We start from the raw sequence: 24,987 nt of genomic DNA on the forward strand, positions 1-24,987 counted from the left end.
CCCCCCCCCCTGCCCCCCCTATTCCTCCTTATTCCTCAAAACACTTTTATTTTCCTTCTTTCTTCAACTGACTCAGCATTATAAAAATAACGTTTTTCCACATCCTTCCCATACAACTCTTTTTATATATTTGAACTCAGGTCTTACCTTTATGGATGCATGTGCATAGAGCATGTCCTCCAGGCTGAAGTGGCAGCAGTGGTTGAGGTTGTTCCTGCAGAACTCCTGCACCAGCTGGAGGTTGTACAGACTGTCAGCCAAAGACATAGTCTCCTTGAGGCAGATATCTGCTCCGCCAGGGGAGGGGTCAGACACAAACACACACGAGGGAGGGGTGGAAGCAAGGGCCAGGCAGGAAGACAAGGAAAAGATAAGGCATAGTTTACATTTAAAGTGAGACTGCCTTTCCCACTAGTATTAGCAGCAGGAGCTGATTCGAATCGCTCACAATCCTTCAAACAGTTATGACTCAAGTTTTCAAACTCCCTCTAGATGAATCATCAGGATTTGTATCCCCTGACGTTACTGTGAGGACGGCCCATGCATGTGTATAATATTAACAAAGAGGAAACAGACAACCGAACATTACAGCAGCTGATTTCTCTGGAAATGATTTCATTTTGTACTTCTTTACTATTCTTAGAGTCAATTAAGCACAAATTAACTAGCTTCCACATCTGGTCCACATGTGTATGAGCGCCCCGTGAACCACATTCAGTCCCGAGAGTCTCAGAGTGCCGGCACGAGAGTTGTTTATCTTTGAAATAGCAGCTAGCTACTCCTCTAACGGTCCTCTGTCACACACCCCTCGTGACCAAACGCAACCCAACCCAGGGCATTTATAGAAATGAGGGCGCAGGCAACTTAAGAGGAAACACAGCTTTGTTTTCCATGTCTGTCCTCAGTCCTCTCTTCTTCTCAGCGTCTTTCTTAGGTCAACACGCTTAACAATACCCTCCATTTATATCATTAAATGTATCCATAGAAAGTCAAAACATTTCCTGAAAAGGCTGCTACACTACCATTACGTGTTTTTATTGAATTGACTTTCTTACATATTCAAAAGGCAAAAGCCCTCAGAAAATGAGTCACACTGATGATAAATATACTCTTTGTTTGAAGCCCTTTATTCAAATGGTTGAAGTCAGAGCAGAGAAGAGTATCCTTTGTGAGTTCAAGTTGAGACTGAAAGTCATTGTGGTTAGCATTGTGGTTATTCAATGCTATTTCTTTATGATTTCTTATTGTATATTTGGACCAACCATAGTCCTGTCTGTTTACTTTTGGGGAATATCACAATAAAAAGGGCGTATAACATATTTAGGAGTTGTTCCCACCTTCCAGTCTGATGGCCTGTGGGCAGTAGAAGTGCAGCAGGGCGGTCAGGGCACAGCCGTCTGTGTTGTCCTTCAGCAGGTTCTCCACCAGGGGGAGGGACGGAGCGCTACTCTGCTGGGCCTGCTCCCGCCTGTAGCGAGCCTGAAACCATGGCAACGGCAGAAAGACATCACCTATATGTGTCATCGGGATGTAAACGTACAGCTGGCTCTCTGATTGTTGGTGCAAACATCTGCAGACACACCTCTATCTGCATGCACCGGTGCACAGACAACTCAATCATGTAGTAGGTGTTAATTTCAAGCATAGGGTGGGCTTCAGGCTAAACTCAAATATTACAGATTAAATTCAGCATGCAAATAATAAACATCTGGATTGACTTTGTCATCTTTAATATAAATGGATAGAAAAAATGCAATTATAACATCTCAGCACTATTTTGCTCCCTTTGATTGATTCTGAGGAGTGGTTAGGTTTTTTTAGAAGGAGAAAAGGAACACAATCCAACAATTCAATTGTTGTCCACATTATACAACGTATCAACGTGGGATCTAAAGTTGAATAATTTGTGTGGGTGCATTCATGCTTTTTCTGTTCCTGTCTCTCTGGGCCTATAACAAACAGAGACAATACTGCTACATACATCTTCAAGGAATCAAGTTTACCAATTAAATCACAAGATTGGCGTCGAGTTTGCGTTTGACAAGAGATTCGAGGAAGCTTTAATTGCAGCAGCCTTCACTGTCTGACAGCGTCTCTGTCTGTGTTCGTACATCAAGCTCTTGATAACAAAATGTTGTCATTTTAAATTAGATTTGGCTTATATAAACTGGTATTACATCCTTAACAAAATGTGCTTTTAATTCCTAACACAGACAATATGCTACATTAAAAAAAGGAAAAATTGTACAATTCCGGGGTACTAGCATTAGTTTTTAAAATGTGTTAAGTGAAAAGTCTAACACAAGAGACATTGGCTAATTCCCGGTATTCAAATGATCATGCTGCAGGACTGCTCTTCCAGGTGAAGTTTCTGACTATAGAGCTAAGTTTAAAATGGTTATTATATCATTCAGTCAGATTCATAGGCATGTGAAGACAGGGGGCCGGGTGGGGTAATGAGGGAGGTATCAGAGCAATGCATGATGGGGCTCAGGGCCACATGCATTGAGAGATTTGGAGGGGACAATGTGAAGGGGTGCATCCTTGCAGGTTTTGGATTAGACAGAGGAGAGGTAGATGGTGGAGGTTGGTGAAGAAGAGTTCTTCAGAATGGATGGACTTACAGGTACTAATCTCCAGTACCATTTGCTAGGAGACTTGATGGTGGATGATGATTGGACGACAACAGGAGAGAGTGGGAGAGGCGTTAGGGTGACAACAAAAAAATGTTTGCTACTATACAGCTGCTGAGACGGTGGGACAACCCCTCTCTTTACTCTAGTAAAGACTGCTTTACATTTGCAAAGGCTACACAATCCTCAAGTAACTATGTCTCCCAAAGGCTCTACAAAAAAAGTCTGACTCAAAGGGTTCTTTCCTAAAACAGTCTTTGTATTTTCAACCAATGATTTTTTAGAGATGAAGGCATTTAAATAAAAAGCGTAGTCCTTGCATCATCTTACAGTATAAGAAGCTAATACAATGGGCATAGTCTCATCCGAAACATAGAACACAGCCTTCCCTCTTCAGGGAGTCCATTAACTGTTTCTATAGCTAATGGTAGTGTAAATGTAAACACAGTGATTGTTGACCTTTGGTTACATTTCTCTCCTAATAAGGCTCTACAACACAATGGTTGTTAGTTTTAACTTGCTGGTATGCTAATTGGCTAATAAAAACTTGCTATTGTAAATATCAGGGGGAACACAAACATTGGGTCATTTCATAGCAATTATTCCAAGACGATAAGATATTTATCTTGTTGTTATTGAAATCCCAGGGAAGGTGTATCATATATTGGAAACTAATAACCAGTGGACAAATGGTACCAAAAATAACCTAATTTATGAAAAGTAATACAAACCACAAGCTTATATTCACACAGAATCCACCCACAAATGCTGCACTTAGTCACAAGACCAAGACTTTTCACAAAGTCCCAGAATAGACAAGATCAGATCTGAGTAGTGTCTTGTGCTCATCCATGAGTGTGTGTATGAGTGTGTGTGTGTTTGTAAAGGCATATGTGTGTGTGAAAGAATCTTCTCGTCAGTGAATGGACTTCTGTTGAGGCTGGTAATGCTGTGTGATGGAGCGTGCAGTAAGAAAGCAGCTGACTGACACTGAGTGTACAGCGTTTCCTCACACTTTTAAAATACCTTCTTCTTCCCTTGTTGTAACTGGTTTCCTTTCAAAAAGCCAGAGAGAGTGTATATGTGAGTCCGTGTGGGCTAGCATACACAACGTATGTGTACAGTATTATCAGCTCACAGGCCAATCACTTGCCGGCAGGGATCACACTTACTATACGCCTCAAAGCAAAACAATGAGTGGAAGAACATTTGCCAAGAAACTCTCACTGCAGATAAAAGGTCCTTTAAATCTAATTTAGCCACTCATGATATCTTGCAGCTCTTTAAAGAGATAACTAATAGTGATTCAAGGGGACAGCATGTGAGCATATTACAATCTGTAGTATTTAAACAGTTTTGTCTACGATAACGTGGGTTTTTTCAGCTTCCCGTGTGGCTCTAGCAATGTCAGTCCACAAGTCAGGTCCAGACCGAAGACTCTTGGTCCCCAGAGGATGAATTCTACTGACTTTTGGTATCCTGACATTTCTTCTAGCGTCAGCATGAGATTGACATTTGTTGATTTGAGTATAATGTCTCAACAACAATTGGATGAATTGCTATGTAATTAAGTCTCCTGCAGGATAATTTTTTATAACATAAGCGATCTCATTACTTTCACACACTTAGAAAGCGTTAACAAGCTAACATATTAAACTAAGAACGTAAACATTTTATTGAAAAATCAGCATTTTACAATTGTAACTGTGAGCATGTGTCCATGCTAGCATTAGCATTGGGCCAAAAGCACCCCTGCATCTACAGTAAGGACAGCCTTCAGTAGCTAGCATGGCTGTGGACATATATTCTTGTTGATTCCAGACAAAGGTTATCACAGCAGTTAGCAGGAGATAACTTGTAACCACACAGGTTTACATGGGGATAATGGTATTGACAGCTTCAATCAGTGTTTATCTCTTTAACTTGATATTGAATGGCAGGAAGTTTACCAACCCATTTCAATTTGCCACAGTTCTATTTTTTGTTGTGTACACATGCTCGGAGTGAGATAATATGTATTTTTACACTTTTTCACCCCTTTGTCACTGCTGTTGAGCACAGGCCCGAGGCGGGGGTCATGACCTCATAAGGCACTGTGCTGTGGCCTTATGGGTAAGTGAGAGGAAGAGGACAGTAGCTGGCCGCTGTGTGTTTGTCCCAGCAGCCTCGTTGTGTCACATGGACCTTACATAACTCTGAAGCCTGCAGGATGACAACACTGCCTCTGTCTGTCACTGACTCTCTTTAGCTACAGCTGGCAGAGTTCCTAAGTGTCTCTCTCCATGTCTCCCCCTCTGCTGTCATTTCTCCCATTCTCCTCTCTCTGATTTTCCCTTTTCTTCTCACTCTGTTTCATATTTATTTGTCTCCTCTAGCAGCGACTCTTGCCAGCATTTCTCTACAGCCAGTCTGAGACTGAGCTCATCTGTTCCTCTGACTTACAGAGCTCTGTGTTCTGCGCTGTATGTGTGTGTGGACTTAAACCTGTGCTACTGTCTATAAGTAAAATAGGAAACAATCAAAATCTAATATCAACAGACGGGTGATTTACTGTAAGTCTCCTATCAACTTGACAAAAGGCAAGTTTAAGAATCAGACAATACATCAAATAAGATGCAGACATGAATGATTACAAGTCATGTTTATGTTTGTATTGCTGTTTCTGAAGGAATAGCTTGGGGAAATATACTTGTTAGCTCTCTTGCTGAGGGATAAATTAGAAGACTCATATTCTATAGCCGAGGGATTAGGGCGCATACCACATGGGACACTGCCCTGAGAAGGAAGTCTCTGGTTCATTTCTCTGCAGGCTCAAACATTTGCTGCATGTCATGTATCTACAGTACTCTCTTTTCCTTTCTCATTCCACAAAAGCATGAAATTACCAAAATTGATGAAAAATAACATACTGTAGCTCACAAATGATAATGCTGTATTTTCTGCGTTGTATTTGCACACTCACAACCCAACAACAACATTTGGCAGCAGTGACTTCCAAAGTCCTCTAATGATTTAGAGGACATTACATTTAGCTTATTGTGCAAATTAAACTAAACAGATAATAAGTGTTAATTTGTGAGCTTTAGAGAAGCTGATAGGACGATTTCGGATAGCTAGCTGTTTCCCTTGTTTGGAGTCTTTATACTAGGCTTAAGAAAAATGTTGGAATTTCCCTAAAACACAATGTTATTTCACGGTTTGTGTAAGTATGTGTTCTTACTTTGTTGGTTGTTGAGTTTGACTCCTGAATGGAAGTTTCTCTCAGCTTTTGTTCTTCGACAAGTATGTCCCTTAAGTATTCAGTCACCTGGAGAAAGACAGAGACAGGCAGACAGACAGGAGGGCAGAGATCAAGGTCACATTTCAGACACTGAGAGACTGAATGGGCGAGTCTGTGGTGGAGAGGGAAACTTGAACATGAGAACAAGAGGCTCCACACATAGAGATGTCCCGATCCGATCACGTGATTGGGGATCGGAGCCGATCACGTGATTTTCAAAAGATCGGGGATTGGGATTTTTTTCTTTTTTTAAAATCTTTTTTCTTTTCTTTTTTTTTATTCAATGTTACAAAACAAAAATGACCATGTTCAAGTCTTAAAGTAACCAAAACTAAGGCCTCAGGATGACTTTAAGACTTGAACATGGTCATTTTTGTTTTGTAACATTGAATAAAAAAAAAGAAAAGAAAAAAGATTTTAAAAAAAGAAAAAAATCCCAATCCCCGANCCTTTGTGCCTTGGCTGCTAAATTATGAACCATCCAGATCTCTCAGGTCTTCAGGGACTGGTCAGCTTTCTGTCCCCAGAGTCAGAACTAAACATGGTAAAGCAGCGTTCAGTTATTATGCTCCAAATATCTGGAACAAACTCCCAGAAACCTGCAGGTCCGCTGCAACTCTTACTACTTTTAAATCCAGGCTGAAGACTTTTCTTTTTGCCGCTGCTTTTAATTGAACTATTCACATCTTAAACTGCACTGTAACTTTTATTCATGTCTTGTAACAGAGTATTCCTACACTCTGGTACTTCTACTTTTACTCCAAGTCCAAGATCGGAGTACTTCTTCCACTTCTGGTTATTATAGAATACTTTGAACATAGAAAACCAAAGCCAGGGTTACAAAGTGTTCAAGTGATACAGAATCATTTTTAAAAGTACTTGGAAAAGAACAGTAGAAAAACAATTGTAAATCTAGGATCAGTTAAAATCATAAAATTAAAAAAATAGGATAAACTGTAAAGATGAAGTATATCATGTCCATATTACAGAATGATCAGCTTGTGCACGTAGTCGATTGAATAACTCGTTGACCACTAGATGGCGGTAGTATCACTTGAAAGAAGAAGAGCTGTGAAATGATGTTCAGCGGCACTTTAATTAGTTTTTGTTGTTTCAGTGCTATTTTTATTTGGAAAGTTTTATCATAAAGCATTCTAAAGATCAGGGCTACATCAAACAATGATGTTGACTTCAAGCTTCATCTTGAAAACTTCTTCCTTCTCTTTCAACATCTTAACATTTGTAAAACCGAGAGTCATTGTGGGTGAGTTTCATGTCTCTCACATAATGCTTTCCTGTATTTAAAACAGCAACAAATAAGTACGTTGATTGATGTACTTCATGCCCAATCCTTGGCCATCGGCTGTTGGCAACACCAACAAAGCAGAACAAACTAGCGTTTTCTCCTGTCGCATGAATCCATCCCAAATGACAGTCTGGAGCAATGCTCACAGCCACTATTACATCACCTCCAATGTTCTGCACCACTGTACAGAGTGCTTTTCTATGAATAATACAGAGAGACTGTGGAGAGAGGGACCTGGACATGTATAACTAAATGAAAGGGAGTATATACTTTTAGAAAAATGTGATAGAGTCTATGGAAAGACAGTGTTGGAAAGATATTCTGGAGTGGGCTGAATATGATTTATATGATGAATTCACACTGTAAATAATCCCATCAGACACAGTTGCATGGATATTGATTTAACTTTATTGGATTAATTTATGAATCAGACATGCTTCCTTCAACACATTCCTTGATATATCTCAACTGTGTTTATATTATATGAAATACAGATACAGTGCAGAGAGTTGTTGTGAAGGGGAAAAGAGAGATGGCAGCAGCGTGGCCGGTCACACTATCTGCAGGAAGACAAGGTTATAGACTTGTGTGTTTTCCCATGAGAGAGCAGTCTGCTTTAGTATGAAAAGAAAATAACATATTGCAATCTGGGAGGAGCAGACCGGTCTTTTATCATGGCATTCATGCACACACACACACACACACTGGCAGAAAAGCAGACAGTGTCTCTTGAAGCTCAAACACAGATAATGGGACATCCTCAGAGAGGTGAGAACAATCTGCATTAGAACATTGCTTATATCCTGGCCCATCTGAAGTAACCCCAGGGAGGATATTAGAATAAATAAACTTAAAACTAGAACATTATTTTCATGTGCTATAATCTTTTTTTGTTTGCCCTTGACTTTCCTCTCTTTGTCTCTCGCTCATTCTTGCTGGCAGAGTTAACACAGAGTTAACTGCTCGGTGTATAATTAGACAAACAAAAAAGAGAAGGATGAAACATCTAAAGGAGAAGAGACTCCAAATGATTACACATTCACTCCGCTTCCTTCCCCCTTGCTGCACACATAACCACCAATTAGAGGAGAGGAGAGGAGGATGAGGACAAGCAAGCCGCCAGAAGTCTATTTGTGTCTATCTCTCTTCTTCATTTCCTCTCTTCCCCTGAACACTATCCAGCACCGGGGAGGGAGGAAGAGAGGATAAAATAGAAGTGAAAAACAAGAAGTATATAAATAAAGAAATCAGTGTTTCACATCCGGTCGGCTGATTGGCTGAGACGCGAGTCGGGCAAATCTGGGCCACAGTTGCACTCATTGTTCAGTGAGCTTTCTACACAGTCCAACCCAGCGACAGCAATGAATGTTGATTGTGACCTTTGGTCTTTGCGTACAGTGGAAACAGAGTGTCACTTTTGTCTATGCATGTGTGAGTGGTTTCGTGTCTAGATTTTACATGCGCCCACTTTGCCCTTTTGTTCATTTCATTCCAGGCGTCGTCAGAGCAAGCCTCGGGGCACAGTCAACGGTCGATGGTTTTTATGTGATCCATATCAAAACTCACCGACAGCGTTGAATGTTCACCGAGGCAAGCAGGAAGGAGAGTGTGAGCCGAGGTGACAAGACGAGGCAGGATGTGGAGGAGGGAGGACAGAGAGACAGGGAAGGAGGCGAGGATGTCACTCACAGCCCAGAGGTCAGGACGCACAGCAAAGGGACATAATGAAACAGGACAGTGGCAGAATGAGTCCACTGTCCACAGGGCAAACATGCTTCTGCTTATGTTGTACATGATCGTGATGTGTGGTGAAGCTGGAACACAAACTGAGAGGATCTGCTTTATTGCATTACAACCGCCTTATTAACGAGAGGAACTTCATTCATCTCCACTTCAAACACGGCCGTAACAGCATCTGAAACACAGAAGAGGAAGTTGTTAGCACTGATGTTGCACAATATTGTAGAAAAACTGTCCCTCCTCATTTCCTTTTATAGAATTCAGACATTTCCTTTTTGGGGTGAAATGGATAAGTGAAACCAAAACTATTATCATAATAGTAATAATCTAATACCTCTTCCCCTTAGCGTATTGACATCTTTTAGATTGTTGCTTTTAAATTGTCTATCGTTTTTACTTGTACTTGTTTTATGGTGCGTGGGCTGTGCTGTGTGATTTTGTTGTATGTTTTGTTTGTTTATTTGACTGTACAGCACTTTGGTCTGGAGGTTAAATATAATATAAAAAATAAATACTCTACATATTCAAAAGCAGTTCAATAGATGTTTTACTTTCATCTTTAAAGCCATTATTTTGTTGCCCAGAACACTATTAGAGAAATATTGTGGAGCCTGCCACTGTTCTTGTGGACATCTAGTCCGGTGAACAATGCTGCGATGTCCCACTGTGCAGCCAAGCTTTTCAGACCCCAGCCATGCCAGACCACAGGCTGAGAGCTCCTATTGTCAGGAGCAGGGCCGAGCAGGGGAACAACCACCGACAGTGTGGCTGTGCTCCTGCACAGACGGGGGGGCTGACGTCAGGATGGTAAACGCTGATCTATGGTCATTCATCGCACCGCTCCATCGGCTTAGTGTGCTGATGTCATTCAGCGGGCTAGACCTGCATCTATTAGTCTGCTGAGGATGGCAGACATCAGGCTAGCATTATCACACACTGGCTACAATGAATGAGTAATGCATCACGTTATGGCAGCTATAATTCAGAAGGTCATAAAATAGACAGTTTGCTTTTTGTCTGGGTCTTTGAATCATTGCCTATGCATTCTTTCACAGGCATGCTTTGATTTTATGAATATGTAAACATGTACAAATTCATTTGGATGCTCATGGCAAAATACATACAGTATCTAGTCACATAATGTATTATAACATTTACATAATGTATTATAACATGTACAACCACTTAAATGAATAACATGAAACACTATATACATACACGTGTTTTTTGTCCTTGTTCTGCTTGCTTTTTTCTGGTGTGAACTGCAGCATGTGAACTAGAAGTCTCTTTTCTCTCAGGGTGAAGCAGCTCAGATAAGAGACTAAATTCATAAGCCATATTACATCTTCCCTACTCTTTCAGACTGACACACACACACACACACACACACACACACACACACACACACACACACACACACACCTCACCCCACAATAAGCCCTAAAACGAAAACTAGGCAGAGGGTCGAGGGAGAAGAGAAAAGGGGGCTTTGCCATGGCAACCCCAGTGTCAGTCAGCCATTTCTTCTTAATCCCCCGCCCCCAGTTCAATGTTGCGCCCTCTGAGAGACCCCCCTTTCTACAGCTGAATATTTCTTTTGTGTTGAGAGACTCTGTAAATGTGTGTCTATGTGTGTCTATGTGTGTGTGTGTGTGTGTGTGTGTGTGTGTGTGTGTGTGTGTGTGTGTGTGTGTGTGTGTGTGTGTGTGTGTGTGTGTGTGAGGGATCATGGAGGGGGAGGATTGGGGTTAGAGGGGGGGAGATCATAGCTAACCCAGCTTAAACGGGGGGGCCAAGCTGCAGGCCACAGAGTCTCAACATTACATCGGGGGTACCAACTTAAGATCAAATCACACACACACATACACACATACACACATACACACATACACACACACACACACACACACACACACGTGCATATACACATTTAAACACTATATTGATGGAGGGAGATAATCTTCTGAAATGGCAGATAATTGCATCATATGGCAAACAGCCGGGCCCTTCCTCCCCGAGCCTAGCGCTGACATACTCTGCTTTTCTTTTTCTTTTTTTCGCAACGAAACTCTCGTGGTATCTGGCTCTTTCCTGAGCAGGCCACTTTACATTACAGACAAAAGCGGTTTTGGAGGAGTGGGTGGGTAGAGGCGTCAGCTGCTAGACAAAATTAAAAGGCCTCTATTTGTCTCCGACAATAAACGTCCCCATCTTTGGAGCTCCTCCACAGCTGCAGCCAGATAGGCTTTCATTTCTAACTGCACACTAATAGAGAGCAGTGTCTCCTTCCTCGACTATAAGCCGATTTAGTGTGCAGGATAAAAATTCAAGCAGCTTTATAGTCATCTCTCTGAGTTGCCTTTCCAGCGAGGAAGAGGACAATAGAATGTGACACATGGTGGATACTCGGTAATAGAGAAACTACGGATTTTGTGAAGCTGTTTTAATGATGTGCAGTATACCTGGTGGAAATAATCTTCACGGAGTCACAGACATCAAGAGGTGCATTGTGAACACCTATAGATAGAAGACAAAAGCAGATAAAAGACGAACAGTTAGAGGCAAAGCAATGGGCTGGAGACCGACTTCTATATTGCACAGACGGAGGGGAAAAGGCTTTTTCTGACTATCTATTATATAAATGCACAATTAATTTGGTTTTCACTAAAGGTTTCCTAATCAACAGACAATTAATGTCCAGTGCATCCTCCGGAAATCCCAAAACGCTCTTCCCCCGGGGCTGAGCTATGGAAGCGAGGGGAAGGAAGTGCCAGTGGTGTGTCTCTGGGTGGTCCGATGTGGCCGTGGGCGAGACTTTAATGTATCTGCATGTCCACTCCAGTGTATACTGTACATTCAGCCATAATGACTAACAGATTTCCTGTAGGGGCCTAACACGCCCCTCCATGCCTACAGATGCATATGCTCCACTTTAATGGCAGCCTTCAGACTTTATTTGAAGTGTGCTGTGGTGTTTAGAAAAAAAACGGAACCCCAGATTTTTCAGAAGGGTGGAAAAACATGACTTTGACGACCTACAGTGCCCTCGGCCTAATATTTGGCCCTGGTGGGTTCATCATATTAAGTGGCCATTTAAACCATTCAAACTGTGGATAATTGCAGTTTCGCTGCTTTGTGGTGGTTCTGTTTCAAGGGTATAAAAATCTGGGCATGCCAAACATCTGGCTGGGGTATTAAATGTGACATAGGCTGCGGACATAATTCTAAAAAAGTATAATGTCAGGAAAACTTGGCCAAAGAAACCAACTAAATTTGATGGTCTGTGCAGCTTCTAGTACAATTATTTTCTTCTGATGTGTAGCCGACGTGTATATTGTACTTGGCTAACTGTGGATATCTGAGCTGACTTAACGAACCTTATGAAACAGGGAAAATGCTCCATGTAAATCTAGTCTATTTGAGAGCAAAGGGCACATTGTAACACAAGGTGCAGAGTCTGTTCAACAAGTGCAAAAGCATGAACCAAAAGCAAGGGCATGGAGTTAGTGCCTTGGGACTGATTGGCAGGATGGGGTCGTTCCGTGGCCCTTGACCTTGTTAACCCCTAGGAATGTTGTCGTGCTGGTGCATGTATTGTTCCAGCCTCCCTGAGGAGCCCCAGCAGTGTGAACGCTCCTTTCCCCCCCAAAAAAACTCCCTTTTCTTCCCCTAATCCTTTTTTTTCTGCTCTTCATCCTCAGACTTCAATAAACAAAAGGTATCAACAGGTCTACAGCGGGCTGTTGTTCTGAAGTAGGTGCCAGGCTGACCTAAAAGACCTACTAGGATTCAGTAAACAAGAACCTTATCGTTCATCAAATAAGCCACTGTTTTTATAGGTCCACTCTCCATATCTGAGAGATCTGAGTATCTTCAAGCAGTCTGAGAGTCTGGCTCTGGAGGAAGTCACCAGCAGTCGAGGGAGACTGACAGATGAGAGGGCCAGACAGACAATTACTGGCCAGGTATGTCCTTTATATCCACCTAGGGCTGGTCAGAGGAAATTGAGGAATTTATGATGTCATAAAAACATACCACCCGAGATGATAACACGAGACTGAGCGCCCAAGATATATGTGTGTAGTTAAACCCCCCTATATATCGATTGGCAAAATATTTTGTTAACAGCGATGAAGCAAATATGTCATTATATATTAGATTCTAGAGATGGAGAGCAAAATAAATACACAACCTAAGTTCTTTGCATGTAAACATTATTTGTAGGTACTAGCACCATGTCAATATTTTCCTTTTGTGGTTCTTTATACTTGTCCTCGTCAACAATTCAGTAGAAAAGAAATCTAAAAACATACATGCAAACGCATAAATGCTAAAAGTAAGTGATGCTGAATTTATATAAATGTGTTGTATAATTGAATGACTTGAATCTCTTATAATTAATAGTTGTATCCCCAAAGGAAACCCGCTGAAAAACATGTCTAAAAAAATACATTTAAAACTGTTTTTATGTTTATCTCCCTCAATCTCTAACCCCTGTTGTACAGTTGAAACCACAACAAAAACAAACCTTCACACAGGAAACATCTTTAACAAGACGACACCATCTGCCGCCTCACGCTAAGCAGGTGTAAGGAAGAGAAAGCCTTAAACGTTCTATTTAGACATAAAGGACACCCGTTCCTTTTTGTAAGCACGCACACAAATTCACATCTATACGTACACACACACTACACTTCTCTTCCTACTACAAAAAGATAGAGACAAACTCGCAGTCGTATTGCTTGTTAAAATAAAAAAAGGAAGAGAGAAGGCGGTTATTTGCTCTAGAACCTCACTAAGGAGGTTTCCCATTGTAAAAAGGAGTGGCTGCCCTGTTTCCTTTCATCCCTCTCTTTGAGGCACGCTGCCTTTGTCTCATAGAGGACAGAACAACCAGCCTCCCGGCCACGCTACACCGGTCAAATACCAGGGAACTACCACTGGCCTACTGGGAAAAACCACAAGAGGAGGAGGAGGAGGAGGAAGACAGACAGAAAGAGAGGAGGGGGAGATAAGGTGTGAGTGTTAATCTGAGGCGAGACTGAAAAGTCTAGAAAAAAGGTGCGTGTGAAATAAAACCTGTCATTAAGTCTCAGTGGAGCTACGAACACCTGGTAGCAAACTGCACTTCAAAAAGATGTCAGACTTGTTGACACCGAAGAAAAAATGCTATGTATCACTTTAGAAGCTCAAATTATGACCATCTGTTTTTACTTTTCTTTCCTCCTTATTAAAAGGTAGCAACTGTATGTGAGCAGTTAAAGACTCAGAGGTTAGAAAGGCAGGTCTACCGGTTTTTTTCTTTTCCCCCCTTCCAATTCTGCACTTTCATGCCAGCTCAGCAGAATGAAGGAAGTTCCTGTATATGGGGCACTGTATAGGGATAAAGTGAGCTTAAGTCCTCCCCAAAAACAACCGCAGCCGGCTGAATGTAAAGCTTTACGTTCTTGTCCTCACGGACTGCCTCAGCACCCAGACCTCACTGTCACACCTCATAAAGCAGAGCTCAAGCAGTGGGGTTGTGTTTAAAGCCAAGGGGAAAGATAAGGCAAAAATAAGGACAAATAAGAAGGAAAATAAGAACGCCCCTATTCAGGAAACTGTATGTAGCGAACAGAGTGAAAAGCCCTTGACAAAAGCTCTTTAGCTGAAACTCTGATGGCATGTCTCCAGTATGCTGAAAAAGAAAATATACTTTCGGGACAAATTGCAGGATACATAAGGAAGTGAAAAAGCCATTGAGGGATTTTTAACACCATAATCCTCTCTTCTTATTTCTAGTTTTAGCTTAGCTGTCGAGAGGGAAGCGAGGGCCCGCAAGTTTATCTTCAAATAGTCCACAAAGAATGCCTGTCATTTCCTGGCGTTCCCCACTTCCATATGAAAGCCCCCGTTCCTTAAGGAACAATGGGAAAGATTCCAAAATGTCCATTGGGACTTTTTGGCATGGCGATACAATAGAGAGCATGTTGTGACAGAATTGAGACAGGCTGTTTCTCACCTGTGACAAGATCGGAACTAATGCAATGTTGTTGTCTTTCAGCGAGCATACTCCATGATTAAAGCGGCCACACCAAAGCTTCAACATCCCATAAATTAGCTGAGAGTGGAGTCTAATGGAGGCCCTGAATCTGTCTTTGACAACTCACTAGAATATCCTTTATTCATCATACCTAGGGGACATTTTAGAGTGAGTTTCTAGATCCCTCATCCCTAATCATGGTTTTGTTATACATCAATGTGACTCCAATTGCAACCACACACAGTCACACCAAAGCTGTAAGAGTGTATCAGTTAAGTTAAATAACACGTTTGGTCTTTTAGTTGAAAGAGTTCAAATGTCATGTGCTCCTGAACAGGCCAATAGGATCTTAAAGTCACCTGGCTCGACCCAAAGCTTTGGCCTTTGGCTAGACAAGAGGTCAGAGGTCGTCCACTCAACTAGATAGGCAGTATGTCGATATGCCTGAGGCTGGGGCCAGGGGTCTCCACTAACCTAACCTTTCCATTTACCCAACACTGTAGCTGAACTGAAGAAAAGCACAAACACACACATGTGCACACACGGGATTCTGCTGCTATGAACTCATTGGCCCCTTAACCTCATTTACCTGTGATGCATGAACACAAAGCGTATGTGGTAAACAGCTGCGATTAGATCTTCTGCTTTGGATCCATAGATAAGTCTGAGGTGGAAAAAAAGGACACAGGCATTACTTAATTCTTCTGAAAAGAAGTTGACATCTGTAGTTGACATCTGTGCTTTTTATGTCTTCCAGATGACTCAGGGATAATGGATTAAAAAGTTGACATATTGCATTAATGACTTAAAAAGAGGGGAAGCCAGTTTGAAAGAGTTTTTCTTCCTCACACTTTTGCATTGTATGTTCGATCACAGCTGGGAAGATCTGGGGGTCATGTGATGCTATCAAAATGTCCTTTTCACAGACAAAAAAAAAACAATAAGAGTTTTATTTTTTTATTTTACAGTTCTATGAGAAGACGATGATGACGGATGAACGGTGATCTGTGGTTGAGAGCCTCATCCACCGTGATAGCAGGTTACTTCTGACATAATTGCAGGTTGCAGCTGATGATCACATGTGATAATGAATTACACAAGAATGATGATCATAGTTCCAGCAAGAGATTAGAGAAGCCAACATCTAACCACCTCCCTGCCCGCATAACAGCAGCAGGAAGACAGTGGCTTGGCTCCATTCACCCAGCCTGATAACTCTCTGAGAGCAACTCTAAGTGAATGAAGCCAGAGATAAGCACTTTGCTGCTCCACGATTTAAAAATCAGGAAGATGCTGCTTTTTCTCTTCACAAGGGACAAAGTTAATTATATGTAAGTCAGCCTCAAGAAGAATAAAAGGTCAGTTAATCTATTGTTGATTTCTCTATTAAAATAATACATCATTTTCCCACTGTATATGTACAAGAAATGTAAGTGCAAACAGTTAAAAGTCAGCATTTGGTAAGTGCTTGTTTTTCAAAAAAAAAGCCATGCATTTTTCATTAAGAGCACGCTTAGTACAATCCATAGCCGGTTAAATGCAGTGCTGCACTAAGCGTCAGAATCTACTTCTTCCAAATGGCAGAAAGAATTTATGGAGACTGCCTCATTAACCTTAAGGCATATTAGTGCTTGGCACTGCATGCTGAGAGCTAAGCAAGACAGATTGTCTCAGCTGCTTTAGAATAATCAGAAGGGTCAGAGCACAGTGGCACAGTGGACCCAAAACTGAGTATAAAACGCTTGTGATGAAGTGTGTTTATTTGGTCAGTGCATCCTCTCAGTGTGCCCACCCTGAAAATGGCAGTCTGGCTTTTGTGCCATGTGCTGGAGGCCCAAATCCGGGAGGAAGTCAGATGCGCGCAGACTGTTTCCGAGAATGTGGGATGCGCACAGCCACGCTTACAGTCTGAACATTTTAAATGACTGTCTGCATTTAAAAAAAATGCAAACATTTGAAAAAACGCGCATGCATTATGTTGAAAATCACTAAACACTATATATTTTAATTGCATCAGTTTTTTCTTTCTATTTTGCCTATTCATTACCGGGCTGAGTTACGCACCCGTCCACAGAGGGATACCATCATGAGTCACGGCTTGGCGAGAGACGGGTGGCGGCTGAGAATGATCGCTGTCTGCTTTCTGCTCTTCAGGTGTCTCACGCAGATTATTTGGGGCAGGAGGGCTGCTGTAATGTCCATACAAAGACAGATGGTCCACACAAAGCCGGTGCGCATTGTTCAGCTGGAATATAATAGCCCCGATTTATCAGTGTTCGCCGACTTTCAGGCCCCATACACTGTGTGGTGAGTGAAATGAATCAAAGTTGTATTGTTTGGGAGGCTCCCAGTAGGATTCCTTTGGACTGCACCGGCTGTTTAAACATAATCTTAAAACTTTCCAAGCAGCGGAAGCAGCATTTATCTGTACACTGTGTAGTCTACCATTGACGCGTCTCGCAAAGCGTTATAAAAGTTGTAAAGTGCAGAAAAAACTGCCGAAATCTCGTTTTTTCCCTCTAGTCACACGGAGGCTCTTATGAAATGAACCGGAGACACGCTTTTCTATTCGCTGTTAGTTTCACATGCGCTCATGTTGGAGACGTAAAGCCCCCTCATTAGAACCGAGCGCCAACCCAGACCCCGGCACACATTATCACAGTTACACAATCATCCCATGTGGATATTCAGCAGAATATCTACACTTTATTTAGATACATTGATTAATTATAGACGCTTGATTTCTAAATTCTAAATACAGAATCGGTTTGCATAATTTTAACTGGATTAAACAAACAGACAATGCTTACTGTTTTTAGGTTATCCTACATTTTACATGGTGGCATACTTACGCCATTTCCCTTCCCCGGCTGCAGGTAAAACTGCAGGATTCAGACTCCAGTAGAGGTGGACTGATGCGTTTTCTTCAAGTCTGCCACAGTGGGTATTTTCACTCTCATCACTTCCGTCCGAGTCCAACTCTCCACCGACTGAGCCCCTGCCTCTCGGATCCACAGATTACGTCTGTTTGAGAGGCAGGAGGGAGGGCATCCGGTTTACAGGGATCACCAGGAGGACCGGCATTGGCTCAGAGGAGATAGCTTGATAAAATGCGTGCCTGCCATTGGACGGCAGGGCAGGAGGGGAGGGGGCAGTCGTGTATTATTCAGGAGAAACCGGGTGGGGAGTGAAAGAGGAGGATACTCAAAACGGAATATGCAGACAATGCCTTGTGTCTCAGAATTTCACATTTCATTGGTGGATTTATTCACCACAGTTTATGGTTTCCAATAATCTCATCAAATGGACTAACAGGCTAATTGGGGCATTTATGATAACCCAATAGTGTTTGTATAGCTGTTAGTATATTTATGACCTCAGAGTTCTGAACATGCACTAGGATCACTGTAATAACCACAAATATACTTATAGGAACATTATGGAATATTAATAAAATAATATTTATGAAAGATCAGAAGTGGATTTCTCTTTCAAGTTTTTCTTTCTAAGTCTGTTCTATTTTTAAATAAAATTAAACATGCTGGACTCAGACGATGGAAGTGAAAATGTATAAATTAATCAAACAACCCTTTTTTTGCATCAAACATCAAACCTAAAGAAAGCGCATGTGTGTTTGTGTCTGCACATGGGACATTTTGTGTGTGTCCATGCATGTGAGTGTGTCTGTGTGAGAGTGTGTTTGTGTGTGTTTCTGCTGTATGTAGGCTACGAGACAGCTGGAACTGCAGAATTTTCCACACAGGAGTAGGGGAGGGAATGGTGCATGGATAATTCTCTCTTCAGATCCTCTGGTACTCGCTCCGAGAGTACTCAGCTGAATCAATACTGCTCAAAGCTTTCTCATGTTCCCTCTCACATCAGTGCTACTGTTGGGAGTCCGGGGCAGACCATTTAGGTGTTTTCTAGAGATGATTATTTAAATTATAAAAGCCACCACTTCTTCTTGGATAATTGCAACGCTAAATCACCCTTGACCTACAGGCCTCCCGCATCACACACATTCACATCCAAAACTGTGAGTTGTTAACCTGCATACTGAGCCGGTGTGTGAGCAGACAGAGAAATCCTAATAGCCACAGTAGGGGCTCTTCTCTCTCCGGTAGTCATGGTGATTGAACACATTTCTCCACACATCAAGAGAGGCGGCCTGTCTGTGCTGCACCACACAGGCCTTTATTAGGCCCAGACCCTTGGACTGGAGGGAAGGAAGCACCAAGTGGAGGATCACACCCATTTTATTGTGACTCTACAATTTTATGACAGTCAGGAGGCCGTCCACCACAAATTAGTTCTTTTTCGGGAAGACTCTCTGCTCTTGTCTCGGTTAAACCGATAAAATGGCACGCTCAAATCTCAACAAAGCGGCACATCATCTGATTATTGTGCGGATTTGAAGGCTAATTTGCATAACTGGTGGGAATGATGCTCTCAGAAGTATAGCACCTAGATGTATTCAGTATTCAGTCTAATTTCTAACATCCATACGAGAGCAGCAGCCTTGGCTTGATTTCCTTTAAGCTTCTAATCTCTTTTTCCTCTTAATTTAGCTGCAGCTTCAATCACAGCTCTTTCACAAATCTAACCGCGTGGGAGTTTATGTGTGTGACTGCTATCATGTGAAAACCTTATAATTCCATAGTCGGTGAAAGTCATATCTTCATTTTAATTCAAGGGTCATGCGGTTGTCAATGGGTTTTAAGATTTTGGCACCACTTACTGATAAGGCAACCCGAGCAACAATTCCATTAATCTTTAACTTTTAATTCAGTTATAAGCCGTTAATAAGGACGTACTTGGCTGGAGTTTATTTTTCAATGGACCCGCCTCTGAAACACTTCATAGGATCCATTTCACTGTGTGTGATGTGTGCTCTGCGTGTGCGACCATTACATTGGGTTTCATCCCTCTATAATTATTAACCACAAATGAACATTGATAACCTGAGACTTCAAGCCTCACTAGAAAGTGGAAGAAGTCACACCCACTACATTTTAAATGCTAAACAACACATAATGTTTAAATTAAAGAAGCCACAAGCATTTGTGCATGCTTTCATATTCTCTATAAACAGATTCTGCATATAAAAGTTGCACAGGCGATGGTTGTATGCAGGGAAATAGTTTGTGTGAGGAGAAAAAGAGGCACAATACATAGGCCGACTGTTATCAATGAGCATCGCACGGATAATGGAAGTCTTGGCCTGGATATCCGCTGGCTCCACCACAACCTGAAAAACATTGCCCCTTGCACCCAGAGGCTTATTGTCATTTTAGGATGAGTTCCAGGATTAATGGATTACTAACATTTATGCATGCATGTAGCCTATTACCTAAAAAACAAAAACAAACAAGTCAACCTGGCAATACAGAAGCTGTTCTCGATTTAAAACTAATATAAAGCTTTAATTGGTAATTGGTAAATGGACGGTATTTATAAAGCGCTTTAACCAGTCTTTGAAACCCCTCAACGCAGTTTCACATTCTACAAGTCATCATTCACACCTCATTCAAACACTGTTGGCCATGGAGATATATAGGCAAGGTCTCGATCCCACAACCTTCTGATAAAAAGACGGCCACACTACCCCACAGTCACAGTCGCCCAAATCAAGACTATGTTACTGTTGGATGAATTAATAAAACGTTATTGTTCCTAAAATAAAAACATTGCATTCATTGTATTCCATTCCACTTAACTCAAAACACTACACCATAGCTTATTGTGGCTAATATTGTCTACTATAATGTTAGCAAACTAGATCTTGTTGTGTTTGATAATGTTGAGTCAGATCGCTTGTCTATGACTCCTTTCGGTGGTGGCGAAGTCGATAGGGACTTGGCTTGGCAACTGGAAGGTCACCAGTTCAAGTCCCAGCAAGACCAAGTGCTACCGAGGTGTCCCTGAGCAAGGCACCGTTCCCTACACTGCTCCCCGGGCGCCGTTCAAAATGGCAGCACACTGCTCCTAACACTAGGATGGGTCAAATGCAGAGAAACAATTTCCCCACGGGGATTAATAAAAGTCCATCTTATCTTATCTTTTGCAAGTGTTTACCCAACGTTTAAGCATGTCGCCAATAAACATTTAAATATGTGTTTTCATCTATTTGAAAGCTCTTCACGTTTACATTCATATGTGTGTGATCCAGACTCTAGTCAGCCCTGGACTTAACACAAATGGAAAGTGTCCGATGTGCTACTGTTGATTACCATGACAACGTATTAAGCTGAGGCTTAAAACCATGGCTGTCCCATACTGTGCCTAGTAAGAGTGACATCTCCAACTGCTCCAGTAATGAGCTGTCTAACATGCTGTCATCCTCCACAGATGGAGCACATACTGTACAGTAGGACACATTTCAGATAATTAGTCAGGCAGACATTTGAAAGGAATATTTTCACATTTTAGGAAATATGTGTATTACCTTTATTTTTTAGAGTTAGACAAAGAGATTGAGAATATTGTCGAATAAGTGAGTGGTAACACTTTTCTCATCTCAAGGCCTTTGCCTTTGCACAGTCTTCAAAGAGTTCAGAACAGTCATTGTATAGTGTGTAATCCATCCTCTGGGTCTGAAAGACTGAGGCTAATGAAGAAATGCTTAAATCTGAATGTCCAGTATTGAGCTACTCCACCAGTTGCTAGAAGAAGTCTGATTGTATAGAAGTCTATGAGAAAAAGGATCCTACTTATCACATGATTTGGTACTTCACTACACATTCTCCCAATTAGTCTATGGTCTTATTAGCTTGTTTCAAGTGTGCTCAAATTCAAAATTATGTTCATTTTGTAAATGATGGTCCCATTTAGGGTAAACAGACTTTAAAGAGGCATTATGGCGGGTTAACCTTTTTAATGACAAGCCAATTCTGTATTGTGCACTCACGTAATACATTTAATCTGTCACAACTAATAGAAGAAGACAATCTATCGGACTCTGTGTTCAAGGTTTCAGTGCGTAATGAGTTTTTCATATAGAGTATGCAAAAATCTTAAGTCTCAGCAAAAAAGTAAATGAATGTATTTTCCAAAATGTCAAACTATTCCTTTAATATTTAGCAGTCAAACCTTTATCTGCCTTGCTAGAGTTACGTGCACATGGCCACCATTAAAGGCCCAGTGCTTTGTAATTTGGAAATCCAGATATCAATTGTTTTTCTGAAAAAGAACACTGGGGTGTATTATCAATACCAATCACAAACAAATCGTTTTTTGTTAGTTTTTTTTTGCCCTCAAACGTAAGTAGCTATAAAATCAGGGTAATCATTAGACACACACAGGTTTTGTTTACTTGATGGGTCAGAACGTCTTCATATAGCTGTTATCTGGTAACTGTTCTCATGCAGCTAATTGCCACCACAGTGTAAGCACCTTATCTCACATCATCAACAGTATGGCACAATCCCCGGCAACCCCGGACCACCTCCACTAACCCGCGTACAACTCTGCCATCATGGATGCCTCCTGTCGGGTTTCATTCTTGCTCGATGCCAAGAACAAATTCTGCGTCTCAATTAATCACTGAGTTTCTAATGGAATGCTTCCCTTCAGGATGAGGCCCATCACAGAGGGGGCTGCCGTCAGTGCTGTCTGTGAAGCTGCTCTGATTGCCTTAATACACTCCCAGCTTTGGAGTCACTGCAGATGTCTGCTAATTGTGGTGATTATGGTGAACGGAGGGGGGTAGGAATATGTAATGAATTTCCCATTGCTTTCATGCCTCACATCCTTTGGTTATGTGCATCTGCTACACAAGCGGAGCATCCGCAGGGTTTGGAGACGGACAAAAGTGAAATGGGGGATTGGGCATGGGCTTTTGGACGGGCAGCTATTCTAGCGGCAAGTGCAGCCAGATTGGGACCATTTATTCTTTTACTTCTGTTCATTCCTGCTACAATGCTGGTTTTAATTCCTCTGCACTTCTGCTCTATGCTCTTGTTCTGTCACCTCTTTTCTCCTCTTCTATACAAATCTATGAGTGGGTGGACGACTCTAACAACCTTAAGCACCGTTCCCAAGGGCCAAAATGAGATCCAGTTTACACTTAACAAGTCAAATTGAGCCTATTTAGTCTAAATAGCCCAGAATAGCAGATGTGTATAGGGATGCTGAAAACCATTGAATTACAGGGGGAAACGTTAGCTTAACTCTGTCCTGAGGTAACAAAAACGTTTTTTCCCATTGCCTTAAAACATATTTTTCTTTGTTCAATCTTCTCTAAAACATCAGATTAAATATAACAACCTGTGTGCTTTTTGGGGGGTTTAGAATGTTCTGCTTTTGGTTACCCCCGGTTACCGTCTTTATGATAAACTATGCTGACCAGCTGCTGGCTATAGCGTTACATTTAATAAAGAGAGTACATTTTCTTATCTTACTCTCAGCAAGAGAGCAAATAAACATGTATCCAAAAATGTGAAATAACTACCTTAAGGATTTAAATTTAAATTATGAATATGGAATATTAAATAAATACTGCGCATAATGCCTTTAATCATTTTAAGCAGATTGTGAATTGGAGCGATGGATCAGAAAAGATGTTGAGCACCTTCCAGGAGCCACTTAACATGTATCCCATTTGTATCCAATATAAAGCACTGCTACTCCCGACTCCAGAGGCAGAAATAAACAAAATATTAAATCTGTTACACATTCCTCGTATCAGAAACACTGTTTAATTTTTTTTTTTTAACTGGATAAATAAAACTGGTGGTTGTGCATATTTAAAAGTCAAATGTAAATTGCTTGTGCAGCTTAACAACCTATTAAACTGAGAGGATTATAAACGCAACCTGAATTTCTGCACATTTTTCTCTTCATGATTATCATGCCACTCTTGGACATGCTACTCTGGACGTTGAACCGTAACAAATCATATTCATACATTTAGCATATTAATGAAGTTAAATATCAGACACTTTCTCTCCTCTGAGCAAATGCAAACATGCCTGATTTATTGTGTATGTGCTTTTGCAAGGCAAGAGTTAGCTAATTCCTTTGGGGCGAGTGCCCTTCCTGTCACACTGATCAAAGACTTTCTCTTGATATGAGCATAAACTGCTCCATGCCCCATCACCATCAATGTCTGTGCATGCGTGTAAGCTTGTGCGTGTGTGTTTGTGCGAGTGTATGTCTATGTGTGTGTGAGGTTGGGGGTGTTGTGTGTGTGCATATCCATCCCCCATCACCAGAGGCTGTATTATGCATTGTTGTTGGCATGGCCTACATGCTCATCCAAGCATGGTCCAGTGTGGTACAGTACACACGTCTTCCCATCCCCACCGCACTCCCCTGTCCTGTCCGCAGGCCCGCTTCATTTACCTTTGCTCCTGAATTAATGCTAGTTAACTGTCACATTAACTCAGATCTGTTGGCCCCGCTTTGTCAACAACATTATACTAGCCTCAGCGTGTGATAGCCAGGGTTATTTTTGCTTTGCTACACAGCACACGCATGAGCTGAGTTCGCCTCAATGTATGTAGTCTACCTAAAGCTTCAACCATCCATAACATAATCAGAATAAAAAGCAGTTGTGTAACATTTTAAAGCTACATGCTGCTTTGTATTTTCAGCATAGAATACAGGATATGACCACAGTCATAAGAATACGAATAGAAATATGAATGCTTAAGAATATGTAGTGGTTAGTGTGTGACAAAAAAAAGGATCTTTGCAAAGTTTGTTGGTCAGTCGTGGCTTCAGTGCAGGTGTTTCATTCAGTGTTTCAATAGAGGCCAAACGCTGGGCGTGGACGCTCGATTGAATGAGTGCATGGCCTTGTATCTGTGTATGTCTTCACATGTACATGTGTGTGGAGCATATATTTACCTTCCAGAAGCGAGTGTGTTAAATTCTCTTAGCATGTGTGACGAATCAAGTGGCTGGGAAAAGAGCAGCGCATTTCATGGCCTCTTTTGGCCTCTCACAAACTGAATTCTAAAGAGGCTATCGATCTGTCAAGGTCTCAATCCGAATGCCCCAATAT

The 24,987-nt window shown here is 41.5% G+C and overlaps 1 protein-coding gene and 1 long non-coding RNA gene across 3 annotated transcripts in view; one reads left to right on the forward strand and one right to left on the reverse strand.

The window, feature by feature from the left end:
• The window catches only part of LOC104949581 (calmodulin-regulated spectrin-associated protein 2-like), a 13,807-nt gene extending 5,089 nt beyond the window's left edge, over positions 1-8,718 (forward strand). The window contains exon 10 of the mRNA XM_010775960.1: positions 7,730-8,718. Coding sequence (XP_010774262.1) covers positions 7,730-7,844 — 115 coding nt within the window. The 3' untranslated portion in view covers positions 7,845-8,718. The remainder of the gene's footprint in view (positions 1-7,729) is intronic.
• A 333-nt stretch (positions 8,719-9,051) lies between these two features.
• Positions 9,052-17,960, reverse strand: LOC104949582 (uncharacterized). 2 transcript variants are annotated; one of them, XR_798818.1, is made up of 4 exons: positions 17,834-17,960; positions 15,571-15,645; positions 11,422-11,476; positions 9,052-9,134 (listed from the first exon to the last, which is right to left on the reverse strand). It is a non-coding gene; the product is annotated as an uncharacterized lncRNA (long non-coding RNA). The 2 variants fall into 2 exon arrangements; XR_798819.1 differs by lacking the exon at positions 15,571-15,645.
• Between the last annotated feature and the right edge of the window lie 7,027 nt (positions 17,961-24,987).

This window comes from Notothenia coriiceps, unplaced genomic scaffold, assembly GCF_000735185.1.
Source record: "Notothenia coriiceps isolate Sejong01 unplaced genomic scaffold, NC01 NC01_scaffold00016529, whole genome shotgun sequence".
NCBI classification, from domain to species: Eukaryota; Metazoa; Chordata; class Actinopteri; order Perciformes; family Nototheniidae; genus Notothenia; species Notothenia coriiceps.